The following is a 21,862-nucleotide window of genomic DNA, read 5'->3' as shown; positions in this document are numbered from 1 at the left end:
GAGTTCAGAGGAGAGCAACCAACAATGATAAAAACTTTTCTAAAACTTTTACGAGAAAGGTTAAAAAAAACTGCATATGTTTAGTCTAGAGAAAAAGAGGCTGAGGCAGGCCCTCATAACAGTTTTCAAATATGTTAAGGGTTTTTATAAAGGGGATGGTGATCAATTGTCTCCGTGTCCACTGAAGATGGGACAAAAAGTAATGGGCTTAATCTGCAGCAAGGGGAGATTTAAGTTAGATATTAGGGAAAACTCTCTAGCTGTAAGAGTAGTTAAGCTCTTGAATAGCTTCCAAAGTAGATTGTGGAATCCCCCTCACTGGAGATTTTTAAGAACAAGCTTGACAAACACCAGTCAGGGATAATTTAGATTCTTTGGTTCTGCTTCAGCACAGGGCACTGGACTTAATATAAATAAACTCTACCTTTCAGCTGTATGTTTCCATGGTTTTTATAGTTTCACACCTTGATGATTACACAGTAAAAGCCCACATATTTTAGTGGGTGTTTTTGTGTTTTATCTAGTTATCTATAAACAGAAGTCCTGGTCCTGTTGAAGTCAGTGGGGATTTTTGCCATCATTAGGAAAAAGATTTGACCCACAGTTATAAGCAGGTGAAAATAGGGGTTTATATTGGGAAGTGTTGGGCCATTTTAATTGTAGGTGTTGCTAGCATTACCACCTATAACAGTGGTTCTCAAATTTTCTACTGGTGACCCCTTTCACATAGCAAGCCTCTGAGTGTGACCCCCCCTTATAAATTAAAAACACTTTTTATATATTTAACACCATTATAAATGCTGGAGGCGAACTGGGGTTTGGGATAGAGGCTGACAGCTCGTGATCCCCCATGTAATAACCTCAGGACCCCCGCAGGGTTCTGACCCCCAGTTTGAGAACCCCTGACCTATAACATTAACGTGGGGACAGTAGTACAACCTATTATTAAACTTCCCCATTATTTTTTTTCAGATGCTTATGACTTTTGCCATATTCTAACAGTTTGGACTTAAATTTTCTGTGCCAAGTAGCTGCCTCAGGCTGAATTTATTTTTTAATTTTTTTATCATTGTTTTGCCCATAGTAAGAAATTCTGACAACCTTTTCTTTTAAAAGGTCTAGCACCCCCCTCGCTTTGCTATAGAGACTTTAAATATGGGTGGTACATGGTTAGAGATGGTGGCAACTTTTGTGTCATAGATGCGCTTTGCCTAGAAAATCTACCCAAAATTTGGCCAAGTTATAGGCCTTTGAAAAATCGCAGTTTGTGCATGCTCAGTAGACTTCTTAGATTTTTAGCAGCAAAATTCCCTGAAGATTTCATCCACACTAAGCATGATTCAGCCTGGGGCTGAGCAGGACTTTTCCTGCAATTATAGTTCTGGGCTGCTGCGGGCCATGCCAGGTCCAGGCACCTGAAATGAGAGCACCAATAACATTAATTCTGGGATTTCCTAACTTTTTGGTTCTTGATTTTCCAAACCTAATTTTTTTAATGTACTTTTTTGTAATGTTATGTATTATTATTATTTATTACTTGTATTACTGTGGTGCCTGTCCCAGTAATGGATCAGCACCCCGTTGTACAAACACAGAACACATAGGGTGGCCAGGGAGGAAGTGTGAAAAATTGGGACGGGGCGTGGGGTAATAGGCATCTATTTAAGAGACAGCCCCGAATATTAGGATTGTCCCTATAAAATTGGGACATCTGGTCACCCTAACAAAGACTGACCCTGCCCCAAAGATCTTAGTCTAACATGAGAGACAGCAGATACATACAGACTTACAGGGGGGATACAAGAAAACAATGAGATAATATATGCCTTTAGAAAACTAGCAATCTGGCATAAACCCACGATAAATTTGTTTCCAGTACACAAAGAGCATGGCAGCCAAATACAAAGCAGTATCACTTGTAGATTTCTCTTGGCAGTTTGTAATCATCTTCAGGTGCAAGGATGAAAAATGCTTGTTTGATTGCTTGTGGAAGTGAGGCTTACTCTTAAAAGTGACTGTGTAAATGGCACCTTCTTACTTGAGAGGTGATTCCTGTCCTTTTGTAGAGTCTTATCTGCTCACCTTTGTGTTGAGAATAAAATTTTTTGACTTGTGTTAGAACAAAATGGCTATCATAGCGGTGCTGCTATCTCACAATTCATCAACAGAATTGTTACCTTGCACTTTGATTGTATGCTCAAAATCAATGACTTCAGTTACACGTGTGCATACTCATCAAAGACAGGAGCTACTTGTGTATATTCAGGAGTTTGACCTCCAGATTTCAGGGTGAATTTGCTCGGCTGGTATTTGGGAGTGGCAGACACCATTACTTGAAACTTTTACTAGGGAATTACTCAAAGAGAACAAGCCTGGGAAGCTACATTACAATCTGATGGAGCCATCAGACACCAACAGAGTATAAATGCACTTTCATGTTTTGAAGCACATTTCTACATCCCTGACTGCTATCTTAATGAGTTAACAAAATCTTAATGCAGAAAAAGTCTGGACGTACAAAGGTGATTGAGTAAAAACAAATCAGTGATGCTGCTGAATTTTGCTGAAGTTAATTGATAATCTTCCCCAAAAAGTATCAGGAAAACTGACCACTCTTATTCTAGAGTTCAGTATATTTAAGGAGTTGAGTAACCTGATTGGCTGAACAGAGCTAAAGACTTTTTAGAATACAAACAGATCTTTAAAACCGAAGGAGATAATATTAGAAGTATATGATGCAATATATAGAAAATCTTGCTGTTGGACTCCTCACTGAAGTTTCATAGTTCTCATTTTGTTTATTTTTCCTACTGAACAAAAATGTTCTCTGACCATTGTAATCCTTCCTACATGCTTTGTCCATGCCAGAATGAGTGTTGATGGCAAATTGAGCTAAAATAAGAGGCAGCTATTGATTTCAAATGTGAATTAGCTGACTAGCTAGGCTATACGAGTAAAGATGTATGGATTTTTGTCAGTAAAGATGCTTATCCCAGACTACCACTGTGCTTATTGTTAAGCATTTCTTCTTAACAAAACATAAATTAGTAATATGTCTTAAAAGTGAACTGCAAACATTTTGTTCCCTCAGAAGATCCCTGCTTAGACCATTCCAGATGTGAAAAATACTTAAACTGTATTTCTAAAAACACAGCAAAATTAATCAAAAAACATCTAAATATCATCTCAATTTTTTAGCTAAGATCAAGTATAGTCAGTTTATAGCTGATATATCCTTTAATAGGGTGCAGTTGCTTGCACTTACAGGTTAATTTTTTTCTCTTTCTAATACAATTCTGTGCCACTCTGATAGTTTAAGCACTGAACCTCAAGGGCCAACTTTTCAGCAAGACTCCTATAGTGAGTACAAATTAGACCTTATTTGCTTGTAAAAAGGCCACGTGCAAATTTTTGAGGGTACATTTTTGTACACCAGCTGGAATTTTGGACTTCAATTTTCTTGTTGCAACCACCCATAAACATTATAGAAAATGTGTTTTTACAACTTACTAAAAAGGTAGGTTATCAATCAAAATAAATGGAAAATTATGGGGAAATTGTATGTGAAAGGAAGGGAAATAAACATCTCAGGACAAGACAACTAAATTTTGAAGAATGAAATGATCCAGCAGATTTCAAATATTGGGGAGGGGGCATTGCTTTTAAAAATGATAAATTCTACTGAGTTTAATAAACTATCCTGTAGGCATTACATTATTATTTACATTCTTCTCACACTAGTGTTGGCACATGGCAGTAACTACATTCTTGAATCCCTCTGTGTTATTAACTGCTGCGTCCATCTGTTCTGTGGCATTGAGGTAATCTGTTCTATTCTGCCCTCCCTGCTAAGGATGGTTCTTAGTTTCTTTTGGGTGCCCGTGTTTCCTCTCATCAGTTGGTTTCCTCTTGACAGCTGTAACATTATTAATATCCTTTTTTTTCCCCAAGTTCAAAAACTTGAAAAAAATTGACATTTCCAGTGCCCTGAATGCTATGGAAAATTGTCTCATTTTCCTTTCAAAAACTTGAATATTCAAGTAATATATTCAAAAATGGCTAGTGGGGAGAGAGTTGGGGCGGGGGTTGCCTCTTTTCTGGGCGAACACATTTTAAAGAAGCTCAGTATTTTTTTTAAGAGGGAAAGTGTGTAGCACTCCATAAATATCAGGCCACTTTAAGGTGTCTCAAGTTAGATTCCCAGAAATTGAAGCAACCACAATCACAAAATGTGTCCAGAAAATTTAGGCCATAGTTCCCATTTTGTAGTGGTGATGGATATTCCTTGTCTCTGATTTGGGTAGACTTTTTACTTTATTATATATTGGTTCTGTTGTTGTATTTTTAATTTTAAAAGTGTTCAGGACGGTGTCCACGAGCCTACAGGATGTAAACCATCTGCAGCTCAGCCTGCCAATTTTTGCTTTTCTTCTGCTTTCAGTTTTATTGCTGTTGATTCTGTTTTTGCTAGTGTCATGAATGTTTACTCAGATTTAGCGATCAATTAAACAAGTAAAAAGTACAGTATGTGAAAGGGAACATTTGTGTATGCATAATGTATGGTATTGTGTATAGGAAATTCCAGGAAGGCAAAATTGTTTCATTAATGTCAACTGTTGAGACAGTAGTAATTTTTAAACTTATTAAATGGGTAATGTGTTAATTAATTTAGACCTGAGGCGAACTATTAATCTCAGACCATCATCTTTATCCACTTAAAGTTTGTGTTTGCCATAATCTGTGCTGGTGTAAACAACTGTAGCTTGTGAGAAGTAAGTCAGTGATAATTATGCCTGTTTACACCAAATTCTGCTATAAAATTTAAAGTTCTGATCTTACTAACCAAATGGGAACACTATATATCAAATCTGGTTTCAGGCTATAGCTGCAGGCTTAATCTTGAGAGATGTTGAACACCTACAATTGCCATTTAAATTAATGAGAATGTTGGGAACTGAGTACCTTTTGAGATTAGGTACTAATAAAGTTATGGTATGCTACTACAGGAGAACAGCTAGAGAAAATATTTTTTCATTCCAGATCTTTAATATGACTGTGAAGGGAAACCCCCTACTGATTGGGGCAACATTTACAGTTGTTTTGGAGTCAGTCACTCTAATCCTCTTAAACGCAATCCTCTTAAACAGCAGAGTCGGTAAAAGTCTTTGGAAACAAATCAGTTTTAATAGCAGTAAACTGAAAAGAGACTCTAATACTTGGGAAACCTCTTTAGTTGTCACAGTGATGATGTGCAATTTGTGAACAAGAGAGCAGTTGGTCATTAGACAATGTCTATATGAAGACACATCTGTGTAAACAGTTCAGAAACCCTATACTATGTCTTACAGAAGATGCATGTTTAAAAACAGTGTACTGAAAAAACATATATTACCTCAACATTTCTCTTTTTCATGAGTAATATTTGCATGTTATTATAGGCAGGTTTCTTGACACTTTCTATTATAAAAGACCCTGTTTTGAGTTGCTTGTTGCTTTGCCAAACTTTAGCTGTTCAGGCTGAAATTTTCCATGGCAGGTGCATGCTTCGGATTGAATATTTGTGAAAAATTTAAGCCAAAATATTTGTCATTTCTCAGAATGAAGCTAGGAAAAAAATATGCTGTTTTGCCCATATTAAATTCTTAAGTCCCTTTCTTTTAACATCTGTAATACTGTCTGGCTTTGGAACAGAGGCTTGAAACTTGACAAGTGGGTGGCCTTTGTATCAGGAATGTGCCTTTTGTCATCACTGTGAAAATGTGTCCCGATTTGGCCAAGTTGTAAGCCTTTGAAAAAGTCAATTTGCACATGCATTATAGAGACGTGTGTCCATTTTAGCAGTTAAATCTCAGAAGACAGTCTTCTGTAAGCATACTCGAGCCTCTCTCAGTGCTGACCAGATTCTGCATGCGCCACCACCCCTCCGGCTCTTACATGTAATGGGACTGTGCATGTGGACAGGAGCAAATCCAGACTTTCCCTCCTATGGCTGCTCCCAGCTGGTTTGGTTCTGGGTAGAGCCAGACACTGGAACTGAGAACAGGGAGCCCCTCTCTCCCGAGCTTCCACTGTCTCAACCCTGACACCCAAGTATCATGGAGAAGGAAGTTCTTTAATTCAATTAATGAAGAAATAAAAGCCAGACTGTGGGGGAGCGGAAGGGGAAGGAATAAATTGAGACATGGAGAGCAGGGAAGAGAGAAACTGGGACTGAGAGCTGGGAGGAGGGGAAGCTAGGGCAAAGAGACTGAGACTAAGAACTAGTGAGTGGGGAATAAGGTCTGAGGAAGGGTAGACATCAGACAAGGAACTGGGGGAGAACTCGGAGAGGCTTCACAAAGAAAGTGGAACAAGGAGCCAGGCAGGCGGGGGGGATTGGGACAAGGAGCTGAGGGAGAGAGCGGGTATGGCTCTAAGATTAGATGAGGAATGTGGAAAGGGAAACAGCTGGGCAGTGGGGTGGAATCGGACGAGTAGTCAGGAGGGGAGAACTGGAACTGTCTGGACAAGGACACCGGGGACAGGGAGTTGGGGCAGGAGTGGGGAACTTGGGACTGACTGGGCACAGTTCATCCTGTGCACTAAATGAGGCAAGGGTCCCATGAAAAAAATAGTATGTAATCATACAAGTAAAGACTGTATCATAATGTGCAGCGAAGAGGGGGGAGCGGAAAATTAAGGTTGTATGTGAAAGCTTTAATTGTGGTATCTCCTAACTTGTGAGTGCTTGAGCATGCAACCTTAATAACATTCTTTTAATGTAGTTTTTGTGTAATTTTCTTTAGGATTCGACTGTAATAAAATAGTTAAATTGTAATGTGGTAATTTCTGAAATTGTTCTAAATAAAAAATTATAACATCTGTTTGGGATTACCCATAGCTAAATTTGCAAAATTGATTTCCATTATTTTCTCCTCCCCATCTTCCCCCCCAGCGTAGACCAGGCCTCTGTGTTCAGAAGTGTTATCTTTTTCACACATCCGATGAAGTGAGCTGTAGCTCACGAAAGCTTATGCTCTAATAAATTTGTTAGTCTCTAAGGTACCACAAGTACTCCTTTTCATTTTTCACACAGGAGCAGTACTTAACAGCTCCCCTTCGTTGCTTTACTATACATTTTACTTATTTAGCCTGACAGGCACAGAGGTTGCTGCTGGAATAATTTGCATGAGAGAGATTTTAAATATCTTGTTCATTTGCACATGGATAAATCCTTCCGTAAAGCACTGCCTCTGCATCTGGGACAGTAGAAAATCATGGTGTAAAAAAAAAATTGCAGAACTTGTATAATTAATTCCAATTCTAAGTTGTTACATAAATAGACACAGTCAACTTAAAAATGATGCTTCTCCTTGAAAATTATATTACCTCACATACTACTAAGCAACACTGGAATATCAGAACTGAAAAATTGTAGAAAATGATATTTCTCTTGTTAACTTTGGGCTTTTGACAATTTGTGTTTTGTCAATTTCACTTTATTGTCCAGATAGTCTCTTATGCCTAATCTGCAAACACTTACACGCACTCACTTGAAATGAGAGAGAGATTTTGAACCCCTTACTCACACTGATGTGGGTAGCATGAATTTTTCAGGAAGTAACTCTACACCAGCGTAGTAAGAGTTAAAATTCAGGCTCTTTATTTTTTCAAGATGAAGCTGTTATGTTTGTTTTGGGCCTTTTAAAGCGCAGGGGAGAGGGCATTTTAAAAAAATAAGAAAATGTGATTGTAAACCACAAAGAGGATTCTGGACCATGTGTAGTGTATGAAACTATTTTTCATTTAAAAAATTAAGTCTTTTCCATTCCCACAAAATACCCATCATATTATAAATCTAAACTTTTGCATTTTCTGAATTTTATTCTGTTGCAAAGCCTGCCATACCGTTGCCTTAACATTTTTTCATTTAATTTCTTTTTAGTATCTATTACTTCAAAAAATTTGAAACTGTAAAATTACTGAGTTATCTGATACATTTTCTAATAATGCATTAATTATAATCAAGTCACTATTTGGCATGGAGACATAATAAAATTATCCACTCATCACATAGCCTTAAGTTTTGTTCTGTAGACATTTAGTATGGTAATGCAATGTCTTTAAAAGTAATATCAATTTACTTTCAATATTCAGTGCAAGTAACTTGTCTGTCCATGGCAAACTTATGTTACCTACAGCCTGGGTAGAAATAAAATAATTGAAAAGTTACTGAATTTAAAACTGAGGTTTTTGAATAACTAGGCAGGGTGTGTATATAAATCTCACCACTGTATTTTTCCACTGAATGCACCCGATGAAGTGAGCTGTAGCTCACGAAAGCTTATGATCAAATAAATTTGTTAGTCTCTAAGGTGCCACAAGTACTCCTTTTCTTTTTGCGAATACAAACTAACATGGCTGCTACTCTGAAACCTGTCTGTATTGTGTTCATTTGCCATTCATGGCAGATCAGACTTGCACTTGTGGCATCTTTTTATATCATTGTATACTTTCAAAATAGTAATTGAGACCATTTCTGTCATAATCCACAATTCATAATCATCTGGACAATGGAACGGACACAATTAAATGAGAAAACAGTCTCACATCATATCTGTGTTGTATTTTATGTTACTCTACAGTGGTGGTGAGTCAAATTATAAGAGGATAGAAATTATGTCCCTCTCCCTCTTAGAAGTTACACAAGTGGCATTATTATGTCCTGTTGGTGTATCTAGGGGACCCCTGTATGCACCAAGATGCAGACTTCAGAAAAGAATTTTCAGTTAATTTCCTGTACTGCAAAAAATTTACTAAATAATGTACACAGTTGGCAGTCAAAAGGGAAGCAGGAGACTCAGTTACTTGTGATACACTAATAAATAGTCTATTTTAGAGCAGACATCTCTGGCAATGTGTTGCTTATGCTGTGTTTATCTGGTATATCATATGAATTTTATTTACTGTTTAATTACTGCAGCAATAATTTGTTTGCAGGAGGGTTGCCAGAGAAAATTCTCTTCTCTTGCCCAGTGTCATCCCCCAAAAATGTTTTCTCTGGCTCTGAGTATTCAGTGGCATCCTATTTATAAAATACAGTTTTCCTTTCTTCTGTGTGTTTTCTGTAGTTCACATATTCAGCATATGATTAAGTGCCCAATCCTGCAAACTGTTAGTACTAAGTGGGGCTCAGTATTATGAGAAGTCTCATTGAAATCCAGCAGTCACACTCAATACAGTTTGCAGACCCCACATTAGTCTGTCTGCCTTGTTCTGCATCTCTGATACGTTAATGTGACTTCTCCTTTCTTACAAATCTCTGAGATAAATCAGTTTACAACAATTTAGCTTTCACTGATGCAAATTTTTACAAAAACCTATGAAAAAATTTTAAAAGTTACATTAGTTGACTAATGTAAAGAAAAAGGAGTATTCCCTGCATGAGCAGCACTTCCTATCTTTTTTTTTTACTGTGTAGATTCCTTAATTTAATTAATTTCTAAAATCTTCCCTAGCTCGAAAAACAAAGAAGAAAATCAAAGGAATTCAGCAGTCTAATGTGACAGCAGCGAGGGATGCTTCTGAAAGTCCAGTAAGCAAGAGTATAGTTCCTGCATCTCTGCCGCAGCTAACCCCTACCCTGGTTTCCCTGCTGGAAGTCATTGAGCCGGAAGTTCTGTATTCGGGCTACGACAGTACTCTACCTGACTCAACATGGCGTATAATGTCAACTCTCAATATGTTAGGAGGACGGCAAGTGGTAGCTGCAGTAAAATGGGCAAAGGCAATACCAGGTAATACACAGATGTTTTGTAAAAGATGTCAGTTTTTGTCCCAAATTATAGTCTTTTATCTTTTGGTGGTTTCCTTCCATACTTTTCTGGACTAACTCTTATTGATTAATATCTTAGATTAATTATGTTTCAAATACCTATCAACAAAACAGACATAAAACAGACCCAAATTCTCTTTTTTATTTCTTTGATTACAATTTGAGGTTAAATTAGGTTGGACCCTTCAGTCTCTGTGAGATAAAATACACACACAACAGAAACCTTTTTTAAAAACACTAACACAGAAAAAGAGAAGTGTTCCTGGGTCTGTTTCCACAGCAGTTTTGAATGCAGTGCTTCATTATTAATTTTTAGCAAGAGGGTTCCCATGATTCAGGGAGCAACCCATCTGATCCCCTTCTCCTTAATGGAATTGTCCTGTATCTTTTTGTCTCCATAGCTACTTTGTTCTCACGCTTCCTCCACTCTGCCCATCCTTCCTACCTGAATGGGAATAGTCATTGCCATCTCTAATCCCAGGCCAGGAGTAAAGCCTGATATTCCATTTTGTTCAGGTACCATAGCTGCTTCCACAAAATTGGGTGTGTTACATGGCACTTTTAAAGGAGAATTGCCAATATGCCTCCCATTTGTAAGTCAGTAAAGATGCTGCATTTACAGTTTGCTTTGGCTTTCTTTCACGTCATGAAACAGGTAGCTAAAATGAGTCCTCAAGTTCTGACATCATGCATAGCATCCTATTGCATGGTCCTCAGACAGACTGAAATGTGGTGCCGTTGAGCATCTGGGAGAGCTATAAACAGGAAAACTGTCACACCTGCTTCTGCTGTGTTTGGCACTAGCCAGTGCTATTAGTCACCTCTTTCCATAAATAAATCTAAAGAGTGACGTACAATGTACACATAAGTAAAGATGTAACGTAATTTGCCCTCTAATTTTACATGATGGTCTCACCTTTTTTTGAAAATAAACCTATTTGGAGTTACAAGGAAAGACTAGATTCAAACATTTATGCTGGAATAGGGAGATTGAAATGTCCCTTATGGCTTTTCTATGCTTGGAAAATAATTTGAATAAAGTAAAGGTGTGAAGTTAGCATAACAAAATTGCTGGGTGGATGCTATCTATTCTGGGATAAAAGTGACTTTATTCCAGGACAAACACTTTGCTTTGGAAGCACACTTTTTATTCTGAATTAGTGTGTCCACATGAGGAACTATTCTAGTTAATTTCCCCAGGTAGATAAGCTCTTAATCTTACAGAAGATGATATTCCTTGAAAGGCCACTATTATTTAATAATAATAATATTGCTAGTAACTGTTCTGATCATACCAGGACTTTGTCTTCCTTTTCTTGATCACTAAAGCTTTTCTTCACAACAGTCTTTCATTTTACTGTGTTTACTTTGATTTCTGGCACCCCTGCAGAAATCATAGTAGTCCTCCATTTGGGATATCACAGTTAGCTGCTGTGGAAATGTTTATGATGTCCAGAGGACTATTGTCTCAGGTGGGAAATAAACAATGCAAGCAGATGGAACTGATAAGGAACAAAGATCATTTTGTTAGCCCTAGTATCGTTAGTTAACAATAAAGAACGATGAAACAAATGTATGGAAAATAAGATGAGCTGTATCCTGAAGTTTTTACTTCAGACGAGTTTTGCCTGAGCAATGTTTGAGTAAGGACCTCAAGGTTTGACCCAATAGTTTTGAAATGAGTTCTAAACAGTATTACTAAGTCTTAAAAGTAGCAATATAGGGGGGGGGTTCCTACCTTCAAAGCTGCCAGCCTTTATTTTGAAGTAGACCAGATTGAGAGGCTATATAATTTGGGCATATTAATTCACCAGATATCATCATTTTAAACATCTTAGGGAAATAGCACTGAAGTGACCTTTTTGGGATGTCAAGTATCTGATGACATTAAATAAAGTCAACTTGAATCTAAATTTTAATAAGGACTCAGTGTGGCAGAAAATCTTGTTAAAAGCAGCCAGGGCTTAATATGAGCTACCACTGTAGATTAAAAGCTGCCTACATTTTAAATCTGCTCAGGGGAGCAATTTTAAGATATAACAAATTTCTTCATTATTTTTGTTGGCCCTATTCATTCTGTATATTGCTATAATGTTACAGGCAGTTAGTGACAATGAGTAACATGGTACATATTCTGTGATTTGTGATTACTGTGTAAAATTACTGTTGAATAAGAGTTTAAAGTAAAGCCAGTGGACTTCAGTCTGAAGTTACTGTAATATTTACACAAGACACTTGAACCAGTTTTGTCTGGTTATGAGGAAATACATTAACTAAATTAGTCATTTGTAGGGTATTTTTCACTCACCTTCATTTCCAATTACATGGAAAAAAAAACATTTTCTGAACTTTTAATATTATACTCCCTTCTGATTTCTGTAGTACTTTTCAAGCGATCTCCAAGTGTCACACACTCTTCCAGGAGGAAACAGTCACCTGGAGGTTAGGGGTGGAGTGTGGATATGTACTCAGGAATAATATAATTTTTTTAAAATTAAGGTATACATGTTATCTTTTCTGCTACTTATCCTTTTCAGTACATTTCTGTATTCTGTGTAATTAAAACTGTGGAAGGCCACAAATTCAAACCAGCTCAAGAATTTAGTTATGTTAAAGACTTCCAAAGTCTGAAGACTGGCAAAGAGATTGTGACTATAACCACATTAAGTTGGGTCCTGTCAGTGGGTACTGTTTCGTCTGCATAGGCAAAAAAATTTGTAGGCTAATAAAGATTCATTACAGTCGTATGCTAAGCAGCTGAAAGTAATCTTGGTAACTTTAAAATTATGCTGAAGTTTTGTATATTACTTTGATCAACAGCAAGAATTTGCAGGTAAGAGACGCACTGTTAGTTTTTCTAATCTCACGTCTTCATCTTCCCTACCACCACAAGTGCAGTCTGTTCTTTCTCAGCATACAGATGCACTTTTAGTTAGATCAGATTATTTAGCATCTAACAACATAAAATACAAAAGTACTTTATTATACCTGTTCATTGCAGTTCGACACACAATTTTGATGTCTTCAAGTCTACATGCACCACCTCAACTAAAGAAAATAAACACATTTAAAAATACTGCTGTGTATTAATAACACTTATTTGTACTGATGATTTGTTTGATAGATTTGAAAAGGAGCATTTCCTAAGCATGACTAGTTCACTGCCTATACTGTTATACTTTGTATTTTTTAGGTTTCCGAAATTTACATTTGGACGACCAAATGACCCTTCTGCAGTACTCATGGATGTTCCTGATGGCTTTTGCTCTAGGATGGAGATCATATAAACAGTCAAATGGAAACCTGCTGTGTTTTGCACCAGATCTGATTATTAATGAGTAAGTAGTGTATAAGTCATTTTCCCCATATGCCAGAGCTGTATTAAACTCCCTGAAACATTTTTCTGCCATAAGTATTTTTTATAGAGAGTAAATCCTACTGATGTATGTCATTAGGTAACAAAGTTGTGCAAAGAATTACTGTACCGTTTCTGTTTAGCACATATGTATGCTTTTAAATAAGTCAAATGAACTAATGGCCTTTTAAAACTAGCTGAAAGTTTGTGTTTCTGTCTAGAAGAGTGTGGGGGAGGGTTGGTGGGTGGATGGATTCTATTTTGTTGATGCACCTGCATCATTCATTACAATAATTAGTTCTAAAGGTTCAGGAAAAAATGATGCTAACAGGATATTTCTGTTAAAGTTCTTTGTCGAAAAAAGAAGACAGGCAAATGGAATAAACTCCTAAACAATAATACTATCATTGTCACTGAACTGATCAATTAAATGAGTTGGTGGCATTTATGGTACTGTTGATCTAGCTGCTGGTATATAGTTAAAATGTTTGCTTAATTTGAACCCATTAAAAAAAATTTTACAGAACACAGTTTAAAGAATTGTGTAGCTAGCTAATTATGCTTCGGTGTCACCTTTATTGTACAAGTAGGCCCATGGATTGCTGTTTGTAATTCCACAGCTGTTCTGTTTCGAACTCCCTAACTGGAATCTACTGTAAAACTGCAGATTGCGGAAAGTCAACATTTATAGACAAATCTTGTGCCCAGGATAATGCTCTTTTCTAACCAGTTTTATCCATTTTCAGGAAACGCTGGTTGTTCTTATTGTGCTTTTTTTTTTTTTTTTTGAGTAATTTGCTAAGCATTTGGACTTCTCTTGTACTTATGAGGCCTTATTCTCTTCTGATTGCTTTACTGTAAATTGAGCAAATCCAGTTAAGACAGTAGAGTTACACTAGCATATAACATTGGTCTAGAAGAGAATCAGGCGCATACCTTATATAATATAAATATAACATTAGGCTTTACGTCTAACCTAGTTCTAACTTTTTTAGTTTTTGATATTTTGATGATAAAATGCAGAACAATTTTTGTGGTTTTAAAATCAGATTTGGGTATACACACTAGCCTTATTTCAAAACAAAGGTATCTATTCTGTGGGTACATGTTTTCAAAAGACTTTCTCTTTGTAACAGTTCCTACAAGTTTTCTAGTCCACTGTAGTATCATTCAAACTCAAATAAGACTTCAGCTTCTTGGTGTGTTTAAACATACTTGCTTTTTGCTTTTTTCAGTGTTTAGTTTGAATACAGATAAGTTGTCTTGTAAAGTGTGGCACATTGGTTTTAATTTTTTTAAAAGGGGTTAAAAAAAAATCAAGCCATTCACTGAAAGTCCATAGTCATAGAAGGAGAAGAAAATAGTTGGGCAGGTCAATGGGGAAAAAAAAGGTATAAAACACATTAGTTACTCAACAGATTAGCATGGCTTCAAGGTAGGCTGGTCAGTCAAGTAAATCAGTTTATCTAACAATTATGTATTTTAAATATTATGTATATTAATATTTTCATCTTAATGGTTCTAGAGAGAAGCACAAAGGGATTTAAATCACAAAACCAAAACAATTTCCAAAATATACTGTTTGAAGGCTGGGCCAGAAACTATTAGGAAAGCATGATAATGGTCTGACAGATATCCGTTCTGCTCTTTTACATTTGTGAACCCTTTTATCCTAATAAGTTGAGTATTAAAGGTTTCTGCCATGAAAGAATTTAATTAAGTTCTTGCTTGCTTCTGCCACATCAGCTTAATCTTCCCCTGAGTAAAGGGTGTTATATCTCAGATATTATGGTGAGGGAATGCCATGTAAGTATCTAACAGATGTAGGGTGATCAGATAGCAAGTGTGAAAAATTGGGACGGGGTGGGGGGTAATAAGAGCACATATTAAAAAAAGCCCCAAATATTGGGATTGTCCCTATAAAATCAGGAAACTGGTCACCCTAAACAGATAAATAGTAACTATGATAAATAGTGTTTGATTAGCACTGTGTACCTTCAAACACTAATTCTCTTATCCTCTCTTTTTAGATAAGTAACATAACAGGGGTAGAGCCTTTTTTCTATAGGAAACACAATTTTGTGCATCGATGTCAAACTATGTTGTTGTGTTTAGTTTTAAATAAAACATTTTGGGGGTAGGTGCTCTACTGAATTGTTAGACTCTTCTGAAGGTAAGATTTTAAATGCTTACTTTTTTAGTTTTTTAACCCTTTCACATGGGTTTGAGTCTTGTTGGATTAGTGAACTTGGGGGCAGGGGAGGAGGAGGTTGCTTGTGTTTGATAGAAAAGCTAAAGCAGAAACAGGGAGGCTGATTGAAGAAACTGTGTGCTGTTGCCCATTCATTTGAGTTGATTAAAACCAATATATGACTGATGTATATGTGGTATTTGACACCATTTGATTGTTTGTAAACATAATGCCAAAATATTCAGAAGTTACAGGACAATTTGTAACTTACTTGCAAGGCTGATAGATCGCTGCTCTATGCCTTCTTTCTACTTTAGATGGATCTCATTGGAACCATCTCCTTTAGCTCACTTTTTAAACCTATTTCTTCTATGGAATAGAAATGGTCAAAATACTCTACAATAGTTATTGCAGGTAATCTTCCATTGTGGCAGCTCCGATGATACTAGTAGAGGTCTCAGGCATTCTTATCATCATGTTGTCTAAACCTTTCCTAAATTAACCGGAGGCACTGGAGGCAGGATATGTATTTTGTTCACTAGCCAGGGAGAAAACAAATTAGAGAATTCCTAATGCAGCATATTAGTACCTAATTTGATTGTCACTTTCTCTGTTGTATTCCCAAACAAGAAAACAATAAGCTTTAGAGCCTGATTTCTGGAAGTAGCAAAAACCCCCAACTTCAGTTCAAAGCAAGAAGAGCTGCAGGTGTTCATTACTTTTGAAAATTGTGCCCTTATGCACATGGATTTCAGAGGTGACATCACTATGCTAAAATAATGCCCTGGATGAATGTGAAGTCAAGATGAGCCAATCATATAATAACATCTGATCTTAGCTGTTTAAACTAATGACTGAGGATGAACGATCAGGGCACTAATTTATTTGCTAGCTTGCTGTTTCCAGTGTGCACTGTTACTTTTTATAGATTACAGTATGACTGCTTGTTGGTTGCTTTTGAGCATAAAAATATTTGTCTATCAGGACAAGAAAATAACTTAAATATGCACTATAGCTTTACTTCTATTAGTCACTTCAGCTTCTTTATTGCTTTTGTGCTTCTTTACTGGTTTTGTCGTCTTGTGGTTTTTACTCATTACAATATATTTTGTGACGTTTTAATTAAAATATCTCTAGACTCACTTGTTTGTTTGAAGTAGTCTGTAAATAAATTCTTTGAGGTTGCTGGCCAGAATAGTCCAAGATTCAGTTTAACCACCCGCAGACTTAAAGTAAATGTGAGGGTTTACTATGAAAAATGTGAAATTGGCGTCTCTTTTATTCATGAACTCAAACATCATCCCCTTTGACATACAGACTATGAAATATTGGTACATTCAGAGCACTCAAAATATATAGCCACTAAGCTTTATCATCATTCACAATTTTAATTGCAATATTTTGTAAATGGCTGAAAATGCCAGTGAGGCTATGAAGGTCAGTGTGGTTTTGCTGATTTGTATTTACTCTAATTTCTAAGTTTTGATTTCTAATTCTAGCTTTACAGTTGGACTTTGTCCATTGCATAAGAGGTTGTGCTGCTTTACAGGGTTAAAGCCACCCTGTACTGGGAGTCAGAAAATCTGGATCCTCATCCAGATTGTACCACACATTTGCTGTGTAGCCTTGAACAAAACACTTAAGATCAGATCCTGCACCACTGAAGCCCTGTGGCTTTTGATTTCCCTGTGAGCAAAAGTGGATTCTTAAACCGTGCCTCAATTTCCCCATATTTAAAATGGGAATAATATCCACCTCACTGGGGTGTTTTGAGACTTGTGTAGTGCAGTTAAAGTACTTTGAGATCCTTGGATAGAAGGCACTGTAGAAGCAGAAAATATGACATTGTTAAAGAATTTCTCTCCAGTCTTGTCTTAGTTTGCTGACAGGAGCCAGTAATCCTTTTATTTTCTATATGATTGGCCATTTGTGTTTCAAATATCTTTTCATGTGCACATTCCATTTCATTTTTTGGTGTAAATATTTGTCTTGCCCTTTGTAAACTTTATTGTTCTTTTTAGTAATTATGTTGTAAAAGCCTTGGATTTTGCCCTTCTCACTTTGTTTATATATTAAAATATGTTGAATATGTCTTTGTTGAATAGCTGCAACCTTCAAGTGGTTGATTATTCTGATACTACTGTTAATGGGATTAACACCAGCTAATGTCCTAAACTGGTGCACAAAAAGCTTTACCTCTGAAAACTGCTGTTGTTTAATATAGTGCTGTAAATATGCATAAAGCTTTACAGATAAAGCTTTACAGATGCTCCATGGAGCATACATTGAGTGATAAATTATTAACTACGGTTAATTCTCAGACATAACTCATTCATTTCCATAATTTAGTTACAATCTTGAAATATTGTTTGAATATACAACTTCATTAATTTTGAGTAAAGCATGTATACTGAGAGATGAAATTAGCATGCGGATAGTGGCATTGTATGTAAAATTAGATTGGCACTTCGTTTCTAACATCTTATTTTCAGTATTACATATTCGCCAAAATTACTCCTGGCTGAAATTTCTCACTTATTTACTTGTCAGTAAATTGTAGGCATTTCTGAATGAAGCATGGCAACTATCGAATAGTGCACAAAAACAATACACAACTGCTGTAATACAGGAAAAGAAGAATATCGTATTCAACTGAGACTACAAGGATCACTTCGGGCATTGTAGGCAGAATATAATTACCAAAACTAGAGATTTTGGCAAGCACGTCGGGGTAACGTCCCTATACCTGCAAAAAAATGCCTTGAGCTTTTTAAAAAAACACAAGTGGCCATGGCCTCTTCTTTACATGTGACCCAAAAGATGACACCAACTGAAGCATAGCATCCCTTAATACCATGCTGGGGCTTTGGTTCAATACTAACTCAAAGGGAAGACTACTGTCTATTGAATCACTAACACCATTTCTGTTGAAGTTAGGGGTGTTTTGAAAATCCTCTTATCCAAGTCTGAATCAGACTCAACAGTGCTTAACCTATGTAATAGAATCACAATCCAAGGCAGAGTGATAAGTTTCATTTGTTGGGAGACCCAAGTCTTAACATTTCCAAACATTTTAAATTAATTATCTAATATTTAATCCTTTGAAAATGAAAAGTGCTGTATAGTATTATCAAAACTCAGTAGTGTAGCATTGACTTAGTAATTGTTAGTATACTGTATAGTGGGAGGTTTCAGAGTAGCAGCCGTGTTAGTCTGTATTCGCAAAAAGAAAAGGAGTACTTGTGGCACCTTAGACTAAAATTTATTAGAGCATAAGCTTTCGTGAGCTACAGCTCACTTCATCAGATGCAGTGAGCTGTAGCTCACGAAAGCTTATGCTCTAATAAATTTGTTAGTCTCTAAGGTGCCACAAGTACTCCTTTTTTTTGTATAGTGGGAGAAATTTATTAATTGTTCTTTGCGAATACTGCTGTTTTAGGGTGTGATTCTGAGAGTTGAAGGCACTCAGCACCTGTGAGGTGGTGTTCAGTACCCAGTGAATCAGGCACTTAATCATTATTAGCTGTGGTAACAGGATCATGTATCTAGTATTTGATCCGACTATCTCTTATCTAAGCAAAATGGATTAGGAGTAGACTATTTCTGTGCAGCAACACAGGGTTTGGAATTCTGCACCAGAACTCTGACTTCCCATGCAATGTTGCAGAATTCAAACAAGAAAAAAAAAGATTAGGAAATAGGAGCTGCTTGAGCTTTCCATCTCAAGGCAGGCAAATAGCCCACAGCGTTTCCATATTCCCATCCTTTTATATTGCACAACATTTCCCATTGGCAACAATAAAAATAATCTGTCTTTGGCCTCGTACATGTTTAATTTCAGTCACGGACAAATTTTGATTCACTGGTTACTTTCTCTAATAGAAATAGAATGGTCTGCCACTTTTCTTGATCCATATCATACTAGATGAAATTAATTTCAGTAGATAGTCCTTTTCTTTTAGCTGAGTATTGCATAACTGAAGATTTGGCAAGACTTTGCAGGACTGTATGGACTCACCCACATGGGATGGATTATATCTGTTCAGTCATACAAAACTGTGGCAAAAAAGTTCTTGTGATAGATTTTAGACTCATTACAACATCAAACAACAGTTTGTATAGCATATGGTGTGAAATTATTATCTTGATGCACTTATGCAAGTAATGAAATGTGTTTTTAATGAATAGTGCCCTTCACCGAAAGATTTCTAGTTACCTTAGAAACAACAAATTTAGCCTCACGGTACCTATCTGATGCAGGAAAGAGGTAGTCTCTGAGTTACCTAGATCCCCATCAGGAAAATGAGGATAAGTCATGTGACCCAAGTCACAAAGGACGTCTGCTGCTGAGCGAGGAAATTTTTTTGGCTCTTGATTCACAATTCCAACCTCTAAACACTACATGTACTTCATCAATGTACATATTTCTTGAATTTTACAGTTGTTGCAACACTTTTAATCAGAGACTGAAGAGAGGAGGGATCCTATTTAAATGCAAAAAGAAAAGGAGTACTTGTGGCACCTTAGAGACTAACAAATTTATTTGAGCATAAGCTTTTGTGAGCTACCCTTATGCTCAAATAAATTTGTTAGTCTCTAAGGTGCCACAAGTCCTTTTCTTTTTGCGAATACAGACTAACACGTCTGCTACTCTGAAACCTGTCATTTAAATGCATGTTCCCCAGGGCAGAGGGACTGTCTTTATGCAAAATACAGTATAAAAATAATTCATAATATTTTAAAGGTATCTGCACAGTTGCAGTTTTCAGCTGGAAATATCTGGTATGAGTAATTTTTAAATGTATTTTACTGCAGTTAAGCTGAAAAATCTGAAATCCCTGTTAACATACTTTCTCCCTCTCAGTTTGCACTCAGACAACATTTAAAAGTAGCATGTTTATTGGCAGTGCAAGTTAACAATCACACTATTTAAATAATTTGAAGTTATTGATTAGGACATCATCAGATCACATCTTTGTGTCATACCTTACAGCAACATGATAGAGTTGATCTTAAACTACTTACTGTATAAAGTCAATACCATAATTTGCTGCAAGAGTAAAGCACAGGAAAAGTAACTAAGCTAAACTGGCTTCAGAGAATTTAACAGTTTGATATTCCTCCTAGCATATTATGAAGTGTGTGATTTTTGGGCATATCAAAAATTGCAAAATAATATCTAATATAAAGAAAAAACACCACGATTTGTTTAGCTGCTTTTTAGCTATACAGATGCAGACTGGTATATTTTATATTAATATTTTTGTGCTTATTATCTAATCAATTTGTGTTTTAAAGGTTCATCAATAGTATGGTGCTTGAGGGAGAGAAAGTATCTGCTAATGCTATTCCAAAAATAAGGGATTTAAATGTGTAAACTATGCAGAATGTTTTGAAAAATGGTTCTTTATATCTCAGCTTCTCATATGTTGCCCCCCCATCTCAATAATATCTGAGCTTCTTTAGTGTATTCATTCACACAACACCCTGTGAGTATTATCTACATTTTACATATGGGTACTGAGACAGAGAAATTAAGGGGCAGATTTTTAAAAGTATCTAGCCACCTACTGGGATTTTCAAAAGCATCTAGATTCCTAACACCCATTGAACTCAAAATTTCTTTAACTCCCCCCCCCCCACAAAAAAAACCCACGCTGGGAGGAGTGTACAAAATCACATTTTAAATTTTTTTCCCATGTGGGAACCATATTCTTTGGTGGATTAATATTTTTATGCTTAACAAAGGCATCACATTACAATTTGAAATGTAAAAAGAACACATCCAAAGTGTGTGTGTATTGGCTTACAAATGCACCATTATAGCATATTCTTATATGACCCATTTTAAAAGCTGGGGTTGAGCTTGGCAGCCCACCATATCCTAAGCTCCAGAACATGTTTTAGTATTTTGGGACTAAAAAAGTGAAATTTTATAGTGCTGTATCATTACTGCCAAAATTACCATGCAATACGCACTTTATATCAGAGCACACGTCTGCATATTTCAAATATTGTCTTCAAGAGAAGGCCTCCCAGTTGTATGTGAAACATATTAAGCAACAGCAAATCACATGCATTTGTGGCCATGAAGCAGTATACGGCATGTAATGGCTGCATGGCCTTATAAAAAGGTTTTTATAAATCATGTTTTGAAACTCCTATTCTCATTTGCCTGCTCACCACTTCAGCAGCTCTCTGTTCTTAACTCTGAGGTCTGCTCCTCTGTTTCATTTTCTCCAGTGTTATATACCCTGTAAAATTTAAGTGGAAAGAAAATAAAACTAAATATTTTAGCTTTTTGAAAAATGTTTTTAAAAGGCAAGTTCTTATTTCCCAGAACAATTTCTTTAAAAAAATATTTTTGTACATCAGACTGTTGAATCAGTATAGCCTGTTGTTCAGTGTCAGCACCTTGTTTACTGATTTTATTCTTTCATAGATTTAATAGAGCCGAGTGACTCGTATCAAATGTTGAAAGTCACATGCCTTTAACTCCCTC

The 21,862-nt window shown here is 36.3% G+C and overlaps 1 protein-coding gene across 3 annotated transcripts in view; it reads left to right on the top strand.

The window, feature by feature from the left end:
- NR3C1 (nuclear receptor subfamily 3 group C member 1) overlaps window positions 1-21,862 on the top strand; it is a 166,878-nt gene that overhangs the window by 131,693 nt on the left and 13,323 nt on the right. For all 3 annotated transcript variants that reach the window (XM_038412004.2, XM_038412005.2, XM_043491397.1), the window contains exons 5-6: window positions 9,498-9,776; window positions 13,008-13,152. In XM_038412004.2, coding sequence (XP_038267932.1) covers window positions 9,498-9,776; window positions 13,008-13,152 — 424 coding nt within the window. The remainder of the gene's footprint in view (window positions 1-9,497; window positions 9,777-13,007; window positions 13,153-21,862) is intronic.

This window comes from Dermochelys coriacea, chromosome 8, assembly GCF_009764565.3.
Source record: "Dermochelys coriacea isolate rDerCor1 chromosome 8, rDerCor1.pri.v4, whole genome shotgun sequence".
NCBI lineage: Eukaryota > Metazoa > Chordata > Testudines > Dermochelyidae > Dermochelys > Dermochelys coriacea.
Note: the sequence above shows the minus strand (reverse complement) of the source record. Positions and strands in the feature narration are given on the sequence as shown.